The 15,136-nt window shown below is 47.7% G+C and overlaps 1 protein-coding gene across 1 annotated transcript in view; it reads right to left on the bottom strand.

Moving 5' to 3' along the window:
- The window catches only part of TCF7L1 (transcription factor 7 like 1), a 159,937-nt gene extending 144,886 nt beyond the window's left edge, over nucleotides 1-15,051 (bottom strand). Inside the window, exons 1-3 of the mRNA XM_032653010.1 lie at nucleotides 14,812-15,051; nucleotides 14,666-14,729; nucleotides 14,300-14,427 (exon numbers count right to left, since the gene is read on the bottom strand). Of these exons, the coding sequence (XP_032508901.1) occupies nucleotides 14,300-14,427; nucleotides 14,666-14,729; nucleotides 14,812-15,051 (432 nt within the window). The remainder of the gene's footprint in view (nucleotides 1-14,299; nucleotides 14,428-14,665; nucleotides 14,730-14,811) is intronic.
- Between the last annotated feature and the right edge of the window lie 85 nt (nucleotides 15,052-15,136).

The following is a 15,136-nucleotide window of genomic DNA, read 5'->3' as shown; positions in this document are numbered from 1 at the left end:
AGGTAACTGATAGTTGATGAGGGGTAGTTTCTTTCTTTTTTTAATATTTATTTATTTATTTGGCTGTGCCAGGTCTTAGTTGTGGCACATAGGATCTTTAGTTGCGGCATTCGAACACTTAGTTGTGACATGTGGAATCTAGTTCCCTGAGCAGGGACCAAACCTGGGCCCCCTGCATTGGAAGGGCAGAGTCTTAGCACTGGACCATCAGGGAAGTCCCGAGGGGTAGTTTCTCTTTTAAAAAAATATTACAGGGCTTCCCTGGTGGTGCAGCGGTTGAGAGTCCGCCTGCCGATGCAGGGGACGCGGGTTCGTGCCGCAGTCTGGGAAAATCCCACATGCCGCGGAGCGGCTGGTCCCGTGAGCCATGGCCGCTGAGCCTGTGCGTCCGGAGCTTGTGCTCCGCAACGGGAGAGGCCACAACAGCGAGAGGCCCACGTACTGCAAAAAAAAAAAAAAATTACAGCTTATAGATGAAGAAGTAATGATACACATAGACTATCGCCATTTTGAAACTGCTCAGGAAGCAGTGGATGTGGGTGATGACCTTCAGTGGCTGTTAATATCATAGAGAGACAACCAGACCTTAAGTGTCTCACAGTTAAGGACAACATCTATGAATGAGTCTTGCAAAAATAAGTTAAAAAGTAAAATAAGTCTAATAAAAGTTAATTTACAGAAACCAAAAAGATAAAAAATAAAATAATAAAGAAGAGAGAGTGAACCTTGAAGCTTGATCAAGAATCTAAATCCAGCTAATGATTTTCAAGAACTACAGGGGACAGAAAAACATGTTTAAAGAAACCCTGGGGTTGCATTTAACCAAATCCAGACAGACAGTGAGAAACTCCAGTCATCAGATAAAAACCTAAAAATCCTAACTAGGAAGTTCTTTACATCCTATGAAGAACACAGAACAGAATGTAAACTCTGTGACCTCAATATTTCACAAGATTTCAAAATCATGTACCGTAATTTCTTGATTAATCATTGATTTATGATTGATGCTGCCACAAAAACTGTGAAGAACAAACTATTGTCTTTTAAAAAGGACCAAAAATATCTTGTTCCTTCATCTTATTCAGTATTCACAAATATGCTGTATATAGAGCACAGAAACAATCTAGCAACTCATAGAGCTGAGAAACTGTTCCCGTGTTAAAATGTCAAACTTTAAAAATCTGACCAACATACACACACACACACACACACACACACACACACACACACACACACACACAAACACAGACTATTACTCAGCCATAAAGAAAAACAAAATTTTGCCATTTGCAGAAACATGGATGGACTTGGAGGGCATTATTGTTAAGTGAAATAAGTCAGAGAAAGACAAATACTGTATGATATCACTTATATGTGGAATCTAAAACATACAGCAAACTAGTGAATATAACAAAAAAGCAAACTCTCAGATATAGAGAACAAACTAGTGGTTACCAGCAGCGAAAGGGAATTAAGAGGTACAAAATACTGTGAATTAAGGAATTAAGAGGTACAAAATACTGTGTATAAAATTAAACTACAAGGATATATTATACAACACAGGGAATACAGCCATATTTATAATAAGTATAAATGGAGTATAAACCTCTAAAAATTGTGAATTGGTATATTGTACACCTGTAGCTTACATAATATTGTACAGCAAACTATACTTCAACTAAAAAATGCAAAAATAAATAAATAAAACAAAAATATCTGACCACCAGTCTGGCCACTACCACAGTGATACTGTTTCTGGCAAGATACATCAGTAGATGCTAAAACCAGCAGGTGAAAGTTTGATGAGAAACGGGATATCTACGTAGTCTCAAAGTATCTCCCCATAAGACACTTATTAATTACAAAAAGGAAAAATAGTAACTCTCTTGGAGAAATCTGATAGACCAAATTTTAACCAAGTGATCAAAATTAACACCACCTATAATGGGGAAAAACAGATGGCACCGCTTAGGAGAAGCATTGAGAAAGACATCAATGCTGCATCAATTATGCAGTTTTGTAGCTCAAAATAAACAACCTGAATCTACTTGAAGAAACATCATAAAAAAATGTTCAAGGTCCTACAAAATAAATGGCTTGTATTCTTAAAAAGTCAACACAAGAGACAGATCAAAAAACTGTTTGCTGGGGCTTCCCTGGTGGCGCGGGCGGTTGAGAGTCCGCCTGCCGATGCAGGGGGACACGGGTTCGTGCCCCGGTCCGGGAAGATCCCACAGGCCGCGGAGTGGCTACGCCCGTGAGCCATGGCCACTGAGCCTGAGCGTCAGGAGCCTGTGCTCCGCAGCGGGAGAGGCCACAACAGTGAGAGGCCCACGTACCGCAAAAAAACAAAACAAAACAAAACAAAACTGTTCTACGACTTCCCTGGTGGCGCAGTGGTTAAGAATCCGCCTGCCAATGCAGGGCACACGGGTTCAAGTCCTGGTCCGGGAAGATCCCACGTGCCGTGGAGCAACTAAGCCCGTGCGCCTCAACTACTGAGCCTGCGCTCTAGAGCCTGTGAGCTACAACTACTGAAGCCCGCACGCCTACAGCCCGTGCTCTGCAACAAGAGAAGCCACCGTGATGTGAAGCACACACACTGCAACGAAGAGTAGCCCCCGCTCGCCGCAACTAGAGAAAGCCCGTGTGCAGCAACAAAGACCCAAAGCAGCAATAATAAAATATAAAATGAATAAATAAATCTTAAAAAAAAAAGAAAACTGTTCTAGACTGAGGGAGACTAAAGATACATGACAACTAAGTATAGCACAGGTTCTTGGGCCATTCAGACACCTCCCAGCCCCAGCAAAATTTTTTAATGTTTTTTTTTTTTTACTGCAAAAGACATTTGAGGGATTCCCTGGTGGCACAGTGGTTAAGAAACCACCTTCCAATGCAGGCGACACAGGTTCAAGCCTTTTTCCGGGGAGATCCCACATGCCGTAGAGCAACTAAGCCCGTGCTCTAGAGCCATGAACCACAACTACTGAGGCCCACATGACACAAACTACTGAAGCCCACGCGCCTAGAGCCCATGCTCCGCAACGAGAAGCCACCACAATGAGAAGCCCGTGCATGGCAGCAAAGAGAGACCTCCCGCTCCCCACAACTAGAGAAAGGCCATGCAGCAACGAAGACCCAATGCAGCCAAAAGTAAAATAATAAATTTATTTAAAAAATGTGTTTAAAAAAATTTTTGGTCACTAAAACATCTTAATCAAGTTGTAATAATACTGTAAATTATTTTGATGACATTTCTGATTTCTTTCTATATCTCAGAGATTCATCCTATGATATTTAGTTTTAGCCTTGGAAAAATCCCGGTTTTAAAACACAGTCCATTCAGCCAAAATGTAATTCAGTGACACTCAAACACTACCACTATCCCCATTTTGCCTAAGAGGGCCCTAGGGCACAGGGGTACACAGCCAGACCATGGCTGGGCTAGGGTCCAAGGCCTGACTGAGTGTGGCCAAATGCTAGTCCCAGACCCCTTAGCCACAAATATCGCTGGTCAGTGGAGTATGTTTTTCTGCCCCTCAAGCCTCGGGCTTCTCTCCACCATTCCTCTCTCCTCTCTTTTGGTGCAAGCTCAAAGGAGCAGCTTACTAAGGTGTTCTCCCCATCTCTGGACTTTTTCACCATCCCCTCCTCTTCCTGCATTAACTTTCCTTAGGAGGCCCGGGAACATGTCCATGAGGATGATCTCTTTCCCACTCCAAAGCTTCAGACCAATGTCTCTCTCCCCGACAATCATTTTATTAACAGAAACGCTTATGTTGTAAAGTAGAAGTACGAAGTGTTTTCATCTCACGAATCTCTAAGACTCCCGCTATACCTCTCCTCTATGTATCCCGTCTGGAAATGTTTAAATAGATGATATGATTAATAAGCAATGACTGTATCTAATTTACATACAAACTAATATTCACACATGTACAAGCAAGTGGGGCTGGTCAGGAGTGGAAGTAGGCAGTAGACCAAGTCAACAGATGCATATACCAATATTGCATATTGTGGTATCTAAGGATCCAAGTTTAGTACCTCAAGATGTCAGAAGAAAACACAAGGGAAACTGAAGGGGAAAAACATAGATTACATGGAGCTGCACAGCACAGAAAAGCAAAGGAAGATTAAGATCGCAACAAATACCATCTCTGAAACCATAAAGACGCCAACCATTAAGGCTCTGACTCTACCCCAGGCAAAAGCAGTGACTACAAGTTCCTCCTGTTAAAGGGCTGGGAAGGCCACTGAAAAGAATGAATGCAGAGATGTTGCTCATTAGTCACTTTTTATTCACACACCATTTCTTTGTTATCTTGCTCCAAATGGCATTTCCACATTAATTTGGCCGTCCACTTTCAGTAGAGGGGAAATTGCAGCATTGTGATTGGAGACGTGTCTCTGGAACCCTCGCTTACTCTCTCAGGCTCAGCTTCCTCGTGGATAAAACAGAGGTTGTACTATCAGATGTGGTAACAGTTGTAAATGGTGTGATACAGCACCCTGGAACACTGCAGGTGCCTACAAGGCTGTTTTTTTTAAATATTGATGTTTAAATATTCATGCTGTCAACATTCAACAAATGTCTATGAATCATTTATCATGGGTCAGGTGTTCTAGTTTAATAAAGAAATACTTTGAGATGCATTTTCTCTATAGCATGGCTTTCTGCCAGGGTTGCTGTCGATCTCCCCGAGTAGTGGAGAGGGTAAAGCTCCAGGGGGTGCAGCTGAGCTCTAGTCCTGTTTCCATCACTCATAATTGATCTTGGGCAAGCCTACGATCTCCCTGAGCTTGTGTTTCTCACCACTGGGGTGAGCTGGATGACCCCTTCCAGCTCAGAGGGCTGCAGGGTACCCATGTGGAGTCCCCTGCACAAGAAACTCAGGGAGGAACCCCAAATGCACTCCTAGAAGGTATGTCTTATAAATCCAGCTGACTCTAGTATATAATCTTTGGAATTTATGCAAACAGTATAGTCCTAAATATCAGAAATCACTACTGCCAACAAATCTGGACTTGTAAATTGATCAGCTTTTCTTTTCTTTTTTTTTTGCTTGTTGGTTATTTATTTTAAATATAGTAGTGTGTACATGTCAATCACAAACTCAACTTTTCCTACTGCTCATTCCTACTTCTTTTGCTTTTCTTCCTTATCATCAGATCCATCTATTTCTTAATCACAGTTACTATCTCATATTTACATCTTTGTTTTTCCACACAACACCTTTCTATAGATATTCCTACAAATAACGGCCCCATCCACGTTATGAAGTATATAAGACATTTATCTCGCCAAGATTAATGCCTTGTAATACACAGATCTCCAAGAGGGCTTAGATAGGACCCCCGGCGCCTCCCCAACTTCTATTAACCAGACTTGGAAGCCCCTTATTACTCTTTCCACCATGCTACTGTTTTCAGAAAGAGACCACCTGGAAGATAAATTTGGTAAGTGAATAAAAAGATATCAAATTACCTGATTCCTAATTTCAAACCATCTTACACACATACACACACATACACAGAAAAGGGGTGGTGGTGGGGACTAACACATTCTCTGCAATTCTCTGTGTAAAAATCTAGTATTTATTTCTTTAACAGTCAATTTACTCAGTTACAGGTGATTGGGACTTACTTTTAACTTATAAAGAACTTTAACAAAAGCAACCAATTTATAAAATATTTTATAAAACGCACAACAAGGGGCTTCCCTGGTGGCGCAGCGGTTGAGAGTCCGCCTGCCGATGCGGGGGACACGGGTTCGTGCCCCGGTCCGGGAAGATCCCACATGCCGCGGAGGGGCTGGGCCCATGAGCCATGGCCGCTGAGCCTGCGTGTCCGGAGCCTGTGCTCCGTAACGGGAGAGGCCACAACAGTGAGATGCCGGCGTATCGCAAAAAAAAAAAAAAAAAAAGTAAAACGCACAATAAGGAAATAATATTTGCATACTTGGTTCACCAGAGCTTGGTTTGTTAACCAAACTACGTTGTAATCCAAATTGCAGGGGTAAGCGAGCAAGCCTGCCCCTCCCACCTCCTTCCACCCCAAAGACACACTTGTGTATTCTTCCAACCTCACTGATCTCAACAGGAAAAAACAGTCCCCCAGTTCAGAAAAGTTCATGTCTCCGTTAACAGACAACCACTTTTTCTCTGAAGGAAGGTAACATGCCGGTAAAATTCCTGGGGCCGACACCTAAAGGTTATTTGATGCCTGTAGAGCACAGATAGCACTGGACGAAGAACTTCAACCAAAGCCGCTCACTCACTTACACAACTGTTTATTTGGGAAGGTACCTTCCCAGGTCCGATTTGTAAAGTTGGAACAAATCTACCTGCCCTCCACCCTGACTGGTAACTCACGTCAGGATTTCTGAATTGGGAGACAAAGGTCAGCTGCCCTTCTCCCAAGAGGGGGAGGAGCTAGTGACATCAGGCATGCGTGGAAAGTCACAAGGGTGAAATGGGAAGACCCAGCCTTGGCACTCACAACCAAGTTAAAATCTCTGTGCTGTCGATGACTAGTTGCGTGACCCTGAACAAGATACTTGACCTCTACAAGTCGGTCTGCCCAGCAGCAAAATGGGAATAGCAAGTATCTACTTCCTTAAGTCAGAAGCAATGACAAATGTTAAGGTTTTAGCAACCATTGCCAAGTGCTTTCCCAATGCAGTGGGCTGTCAACACCCTTCAGGAACAGCAACTAAGAGCACCCAGTTCACCGTACATTTGCCAGCACTGAACAGTCTTAGTAAGACAAAACCTTTGTTAATTTGGTGGCCAAAAAATAGTGCTTATCTTTATTAACATTTCTGACTACCTGGGAGGCTGAACATAGTTTCACATAATTAGTAGGCGTTCGTAGTTTCTTCTTTTGTGAATTTTTTGTTTACACTTATTTTCCACAATTGGGGTGAACACTTGCAGTCTTGTTCCTCCTCTTGAATGGAACAGATTTCTAAACTGCTGTAACAGTTTGAAAGTGTATGTGTGACTTCATTTCCTGTCCTGAGAGCTCCAGGTGACTGGAGTTATCGTCCCTTACTACTTCCACAAAATCTCATGAAAAGGGTCATGTTCAGGAAAACATCTTTATGATTTAATTTTCAAACTTTGAAATGTATTTGTAAACTAAAAGGTCATTTTCCCATGAAAATCTGTAGGCTATACACATAATGAAAAAGAAAGACTTAGGATTCTGAACCTAAAACCTTCAGAACCTTAAAGCTACCTGGCAATCGAGGGATAACTCAGCATCTCAGAAAGAAGCTGCCCAGTGCCCCAGAGTTGTTCCCTGGGCGGCACACACAGTATAGAGGAAAAGGCAAGCCCCCTTCACTCCCCCCATGTCCCTTCATTCCCAAATGCCAAGGTTTTGGAAACTGCAATTATTTCACTGCTCCCTAAATCCAATCCAGTTTGGGAGAGAACAGTAACACATGGGACTTATAAAAACCTCCTCTAAAAATACATTATTAGATTAGCCAATATGGGGCAATTCTCTACATGCTTTTTTTTCCAGTCCTTTCCCATCCCCAATAACTTAACACATGCCAACATCTGTCCCTGACTGAAAATGAGCTGTGTTTTGATCCTCACCTCTATCCCCCTTCAAAGTCAGCCAGCTCCAGACAATAAAAAGAGGAAAAATTTCCCAAGTGTGTCATATCTTTCAATCAATGCACAAACATCTCATTATTCACATGTAGCTAAAAGGTTCCCAACAAGTTTGGCTTTATAACTGGGTACAGAGGAAGGGCCTGTGGTCTCCCTACTGCCAACAAAACCCCAGCCAACTTGCTCTTGGTTTTTACTGATAATCCCAAAGTCATCTAGACAACCAATGCACTCCCCCTCAATTTCTGCAACTCCACCTCTGCATTTTTTTTTCTACATCCCCTTCTTCAACGCTTGGGCTCACCCGCAGAGTCAAGAGAATACCTACTGTTGGTGGATGGAGCCATGGAGCATCTCCATCTATGAGGGAAGAACACTGCCTTCGTCCCGAAGCTCTCAATCTCATCTCTTCCTCCTCTTCCTCCCCATTTACCCCGCTACCGCTAGTACAAACAAGCTCCCACTCCAGCATCCTACATGGACTCTCTCCGGAGCCTGCAGCCCTTCCCATCCCTCTCTTTGCCACAGCCCATCTTCTTAAATGGGTTGCCCAGAGTCTGGTTTTCCAGCACCTTCCAGGTTACGGGAGATAGAAAGTGAAATGTGTAAGGTAGGAGGCTGCTCGCATGTGTGGGAGTCTGGTGTGAGTTCTGGCTGAGGAGTGAGGGACGGGCCACACGGCAGGACCAGTCCTGGTTACAGCACCTCGACACCCGATGAAGAAGCCTGAGGCTGGCATCTACCGTTCTCATCATCACTTGCCTGGAATACTGCTCTCTGCAGGCACCAATTACTTCCTGATTAGTGAACTCCCAAAGCTCCTTTTGAGTCCTCAGTCCTCTTCTCCCCTCTCTCTGTGGCATCTGACACTAAGGAGCACCCCGCCCCCTTCCCTCCCCTCCAGCTTCCGTGCAGTCGCAGTCCCTAAGCTCTCCTCCCACCTCGGCAGAGACCCCTTTCCATCCTCCCTCAGGGACTTCTCTGCTCTGAGCACCCCTCCCTTTCTTCTCCTGCTCCCTTGCATCATCCTGTTGCTGAAGCTTCAACTATTCCCTCAATATCCCCTCAAACCCAGTGCCTCTCCAACGAGACTGAGCAGCTCCTCTAAGTGAGACCCTCTGACAGACCGCGTGGGCTGTTATTGCTACAGCAGTTCCTAAGCATCTGGCCAGCACTGGGGAGACAAAGATGGAGGGCCAGGGCCCCACTTGCCAGAAGTCACACCCCGTCTCCCAGGCTCAGACACCAGGAGTTGACTGCGACATCAGCCCCTTTCTCCCTCCCTCCCTCCCTTCCATCCATCCACCACCTCTTCCCACGCAAACTCAAGCAACCCTGCCAGTCTCCCTCATGCTACCCTTCCTTTCCATTCAGATACTCTTAAGCCCCTTTCACCTCGCCCCTGGCCTCCTGCGAGTCTCCCAAGCATTATTAGCTCCTCCCAGGTCCTCTCCCCACAATCACTATTATCGTTTTAAGCACATGTACGAGTCACATTATTTCCCAGCAGAACTTTGGATGGTACTCTGCTACTTCTAGAATAAGGCCAGATTCCTTCACTGGCATTCAAGGTCTGGCCCCTTACCCCTCCAGGCAAATGGAAAAACTTGCATTATCCCAAATGGCCCTGAACTTCGACCCCACTGCATGCCTTTGCTCTCCCTGTGCTGGCTTCTACCTTCAGATGTACGTGCAGGACTTCCGCTTTTCCCTCTAAATACCTTTGTACTGTTTAAATTTTTTTAGAGTTAACAAAAATTACTTTGAATTAAAGAGTGATGAGTTTCAGGGACTAGTCTAAAACAACTTCCTTTACCTGCCCTCCTTGACCATGCCAGCCCAAGACAATTTTTCTATTCTTTTTATTCTGAAAATTCTTCTCTGAATTTTACTGACTCTTAACGTGGACTTCCTGTTACAGTGGTTGGTACTAACATCACTTCTTCCTAACTTGATTTTTAGGTCCTTCAGGGCAAAGCTGGGTCTAATTCAGCCTAACTCCCACAGTCCCTTAGTCATTGCCCATGATAGGCCTACAATAAATATCAGAGGAAGTCAAGGCGTTATGACTTTTTTTTTCTTTTTTTTTTTTTTGGCGGTACGCAGGCCTCCCACTGCTGTGGCCTCTCCCGTTGCGGAGCACAGGCTCTGGACGCGCAGGCTCAGCGGCCATGGCTCACGGGTCCAGCTGCTGTTGTGGCGGGCCCAGCCGCTCCGCGGCATGTGGGATCCTCCCGGACCGGGGCACGATACCGCGTCCCCTGTATCGGCAGGCGGACTCTCAACCACTGCACCACCAGGGAAGCCCGCGTTATGACTTTTCTCTTAAGGATGCCAATCTGAATTTCCCCAGTTTTAGCAAGTAAAAATGGACTCTTAGGTTGGAATATAGGATCTTTACGTTATGCATTTTCCAATGAGTTAATCATTTAAATTCCTTTTCATGCCACAATTTTTTTGGGTAACTTTGCACATCACTGTAAAGGCTGGAACACTCTGTATTGAAGGTTAGATGTGTATATGTGTGTGTGTGTGTGTGTGTGTGTGTACATGTGCTGGCCTACTTTTTCAAGATTCCCCAGAAGCAAGATCACTAAAGAATGAGACCAACCTAAACCTTTCCAAAATTGTAACAGAGCAAGCAGGTATTCTCTGTCAGATCCACCCACCCAAAGAAAAAGGACTGACAGGGTTTGAGTCCCTCCACAGAGTTTGTCATCAATTGTCACCCCAGAAATCTAAGTGCCAAAACTTCAGCAACGCAGGCAGGGCCCTCGTAAATGCTCATTCCATGTGAAAAGCCCTCATTAAACCCTGAGTTATATTTAGAGAAAAATAGAACAGAAGTTATATTTAGATGAAATGGCTTAAAAGAACTTTCCCAAAAGCAGCATGTTTATACTAATCTTCCAAAAGAAGAGGTTTTATCAATACTTGGCTTTTACATACAACTCCTAAAAACCGGAAAACTTCTCTATGCGTACACAAAGATTTCTGCTTGGACTCCTTTGTGTCAGGAAGGAAAACAGGAGCACCCAGGATATCAGCAGGACTGCCCATGGGAAGCAGTGGGATGCGAAGGACTTGTTTGGAGGACAGAGTAATTTCCTCCAGAAATCTGAGTTGTGACGGTCTGAGAAATCTATGAATAACTTGGGGCTTGAGCTGCACAAAGGCAGCTCTAAAATGTATACACTTGACCCAAAACTATAGATTTCCTCAGCAACCCTACCTGGAAGTGCTCTTTTCCAAAATGTCATTAGCACTCACACTGTGGTCACGGTCAAACGCCTGTCACTTTGCTGCCCACTCGCTGAACACATGCTGCATTTTCTTTGTGGCTCTGATTAGTCCAACTATTTTTGACATCTGCTTTCTTCTGTGCTGACTTACATTTTCCTAACCAAATTCTAGTCAACAGCACCAAGGTGGTTTAGTGAACTGGTGAAGCCTTTTCATGAATGAATGCATACTTTCGTGTGACTACTGGAAGGAGTGAAAAGTGATTTGTGGCCGTTATTCCTCTCTTCACAGGCCACAGGGTCCCCAGAGCTCCAGATGAGAATGAATCACGGCTCGGAGGCTTGGCACACACCCTGGGTTAAGGGGAACTCTTCTCTAAAGAGCCTCAGGAAGAGGCCACTTCCCAGCCTCCCAGCCAAACCAGAGTGGAGGGCAAAGGTAATGAATGGGGAGGAGATGGCCAGACTGGAGGACTGGCCGGCCCCCAGTTGTCCCAGAAGGAATTTTGCCAGTGGGTGAGGGTGCTGCAGCCCTGTTGCTATTCCTAGGGTCAATTAATACTATTCCTAGGGTCAATTAATACCCTGAGAACACTCCAGCCAAACCTCACGTTTGCCTCTGGCCTGGTATTTCCAGAAAGCGTTAGGGCATAAGAGAACTAAGGTCACCCAATTTTATACCACATATAGGCCTTCGAGCAGCAAGGACTAAGGTTGTGAAACTTAGATATGAAACCAAAAAAGACTCAGGCTGCTAAAAGAGAGACCAGATCATATAATCCACCACCCCCCTCACCCTTCAGCCACCTTCCTCCCCCCCCATATCTATCTATCAATACATTCCTTTTACCAGGCAGGGACCCCTACAGAGGGCCACTCTGTCTGCACCTGTAGTTTGCCTACAGTATCACATTAATATAATCATTAATCACATTAATATAATCATCCAAAGGAAAAGCATCATCTCAGTCCTACAGTCCAGACAATCAAGTGCTTAAGTGTTTCCTCCCTTGCTTTCCTAACAGTCATTGACGCCCAAGGAGAGAGTCAGATTAGCAGGTTCTACTGAGCGGATCTAACAGCAGGAAACTTCAATAAACTTAGTAACCAGGCAGGTCAAAATACAATGACAGACACATAAGGGGCACAGAAACAATGGGGGCATTGAACTCACTTTTCTGCAAGGGCAATTCATCAGGGAGGCAAGATGGAAACAGGAGAGTGAGGCAGGACATACTAGGTCCCGTATGAAGGATCAACAGGGAGAGGGTGAGTGTTCTTGGAGGCTCAAAAAGGAGGACAGTGACATGGGCTCAGGCAGGGAACAACTGCAGGAATGAGCAGGGACAGTCAAAAGCATGCAGAGGGGAAAGGCTGGCTTCCTCAAGGAGGGCTCCAGAAATCCCATGCAGGCCTGGATGCAGTAATCAGGAATAGCCAATACCAAAAAGAAGAAGCCTTTGGAAGCTCTTAGGCAAAAGTACATGTAAGATGGTAGAAAGAAGGAAGGGTGGTAGAAGATGGTAGAAGAAAGTAGGGGACTGACACAAACAAAATCTGTCCCATTTGGGCTCCTGAGGGGGAGGGGAAGAGCAGCATTATGAAGACAGGCAGTCGTCACCATTCAAAGAGGAAGAATCAAAATGCCCTGGTGAGAAAGGGGAAAGGAACAGCTAGCTTGAGTGAAAGAATTAGTCATATTTGGAACATTTCTGGCGACTTTATCTGCACCAGGACATGGATCGGTGCTGACTCACAGAAATGCCAAACTCCTTTTCCCAGACAACTAAAGGTAAAATGGAGAAAAGGGACTCTGATAGTGTAGTGACCTACCTTGTCACACACACACACGTACAGAAACCCTACTAAAACTTTCAGAACTGAGCCACATCTGCGGACACGAAAGAGAATCTGTGAAAACCTGAACGATGTTACTGCAGTTTGTTTTGCTCAACTTTTACTCACACATTTTTCTTTTAACATGAATGAGAAAAAGCAACAGCCTGATGCCAGTATCCAGCTCATATTCAGGACTTACATTCGGGAGTTCCCAGGATGTACCAAGGCAGGGCCAAAGGTGCAGGGTCTTCCCTGCTTGAAAGGAGAGGGCTGTGTGGCTCCACTCTGCTCTCGGTTGGCCAGAGTGTCCAACCTCCACTCACACCCCAACCGGCCGGCAGAGCGGCCCCACTGAACCGGCGGCAGATGTCTCCACTCTCCACCGACCGCTGTACCATGACGGCAGGGATGGTCCATTCAGCACCAGCGTTTCCCAGGCAGCCCTTTAACTATGATTATTATTTAAGGACAACCTGAGCATAAAGTGAATTTGTCGGGTCAGCTCTTAAGGCGCCAAACACCTTCCACCCCGAATCAAAACAGCACGAACTGGCGGGCACTGGGAAACCGGGCAGGGAGCAAAGTGAACCACTACGGCGTGCGGGCGCCCAAGCAGCAGCGCGCAAGAGCCTGGCGCATAGTAGGCAGGTGTTCACCCAAGATCTGCCATTGGACCTAGCACCTGGGCAGCGGGCCCTCGGGTTGGGTGGTAACTCAGGGGACAAAAAAGCCTGGCCAGCCCCGGGCTGTGCCCCTCGCGACGCGGGGGGCGGGAGTTAGAGCCAGGGAGGGGGCGAAGGAATCCGCCCTCATTTGCACGTCGTCTGGGGCCCGGTCAATTTGCTTAATCACGGCTCTAAATGCCAGCGCGCAGCACACAATGCGCGCCCATTAACAGGTTTAAAGTGTCGCAGCGCTCGCTTTAAATGAGAAAAGCCGGCAACAAAGGGCGAAAAAGCCAAGTTCCTCAACTTGAAGAATGCCTCGATTCGCCCTCGAAATCATCTCGGCGAGTTTAAAATCCCGAGCTCTACAGAAAAGTTGAGGCCCCCGCGCGAGGGCTGGGGGTGGGGAGGGGTGTGTGTGAATAACCCGCCACGAATACTGGGTTTCTTAGAAACGAAATCACAGCCGCCCAGCGAAACTGGAGTCGTGGGGCAGCGTCGCCAACCCTGCTCCCCCGGCCCCACTGCCCAACTGCCAGGGAAAGCTAACCGATTTCCAGGAAGGAAGCGAGACCCCCCCCCCCCCCCACACACACACACACACACCCGCCCAACCGGCACAAATCCAAGTTTCCCTTTAGTGCGGGCAAAGAATTCTGGAGACCAAGGAGGACCCCAGAAGTGGACCCCAAAGCCTCTCCCCAGCAAAAGGGGAGCATGTAAAGGCACTTTCCTTTCATGCAGGCACTGCCTAGCGCAGCCTAAGCCTCGACCGCCAGAGTAGTTCAACCCCGTAAGCAAGTTCTGCCCAGGATCCTCACGGGACGGCCCCATCCCCCATCCCCCACCCTGTCGCCGAGCCCGGGGGCGCATCTCGCGGGCCCCGGCCGCCCACCCGCCCCGGCGCAGCGGGACGGGCACTCACCGTGCGCGCTCCTCCCGGAGACAGGGGTCCGTTGGGGAGGTACGGGCTGCTCAGGTCCGGTATCATCAGGAACGGGTACCCAGGGTAGGGGGGACCCTTAAAGAACGCGCCGTCCTGGGGCCTTCTCACTGCGGGCAAGACCAAGGAGGGGGTAAGGTCGGGGTCCCCGGGACAGCGCCGCGGCTGGGGACCCGGAGTGGGGACCGGGGACCCGAGCGCCCCCCACGCGCGCCCCAGGACTGCTGAGGCCGACAGAGGCGGAGAGCAGGGGCACGGCCACGGGGGTAAGGGGTACCGAGATCGGCCGGAGATGAGGCGCCGAGCGCCGCGGGGCCGGGAGTGGGGGCTGCCGGGGCCGGCACTTACCTTCGGCGAAATAGTCCCGCGGCTTCTGGAAAGCGTCCCGGGCGGGCTGCGGACGCCTCTCCGCCTACGGAGGAGACACAAAGGCGAAGGCGGGTGAGCGAGCGCGGGGCTGGGGTCCCCCGGGGCGGCCGCGGAAGCCTCCTCACCTCCGAGTCCGAGCTGCTGCTCTGGTTCTCCGACTCGTTGACCAGGGACGACTTGACTTCGTCCAGGTCCCGCTGCGCCGAGACGCTGTCGCTGCTCGGCTCCTGCTCCTCGCCCCCCTCGTCCTGGAAGGGGATCAGCTCGTCGTTGGCCCCGAGGTCGTCCCCTCCGCCGGCCGCCCCGGCGCCCGAGCCGCCGCCGCCGGCGCCTCCCCCGCCGCCGCCGCCGCCGAGCTGGGGCATGGTGGGGCCGCGGGCCGGGGCCGCCGCTCTCGGAGCCCCTAGCCGCCCGCGACCGGCCCGGCGCCCGCCCCTCCCTCCCTCCCGC

The sequence above is a fragment of the Phocoena sinus genome, chromosome 13 (genome assembly GCF_008692025.1).
Source record: "Phocoena sinus isolate mPhoSin1 chromosome 13, mPhoSin1.pri, whole genome shotgun sequence".
Classification (NCBI taxonomy): Eukaryota; Metazoa; Chordata; class Mammalia; order Artiodactyla; family Phocoenidae; genus Phocoena; species Phocoena sinus.
Note: the sequence above shows the minus strand (reverse complement) of the source record. Positions and strands in the feature narration are given on the sequence as shown.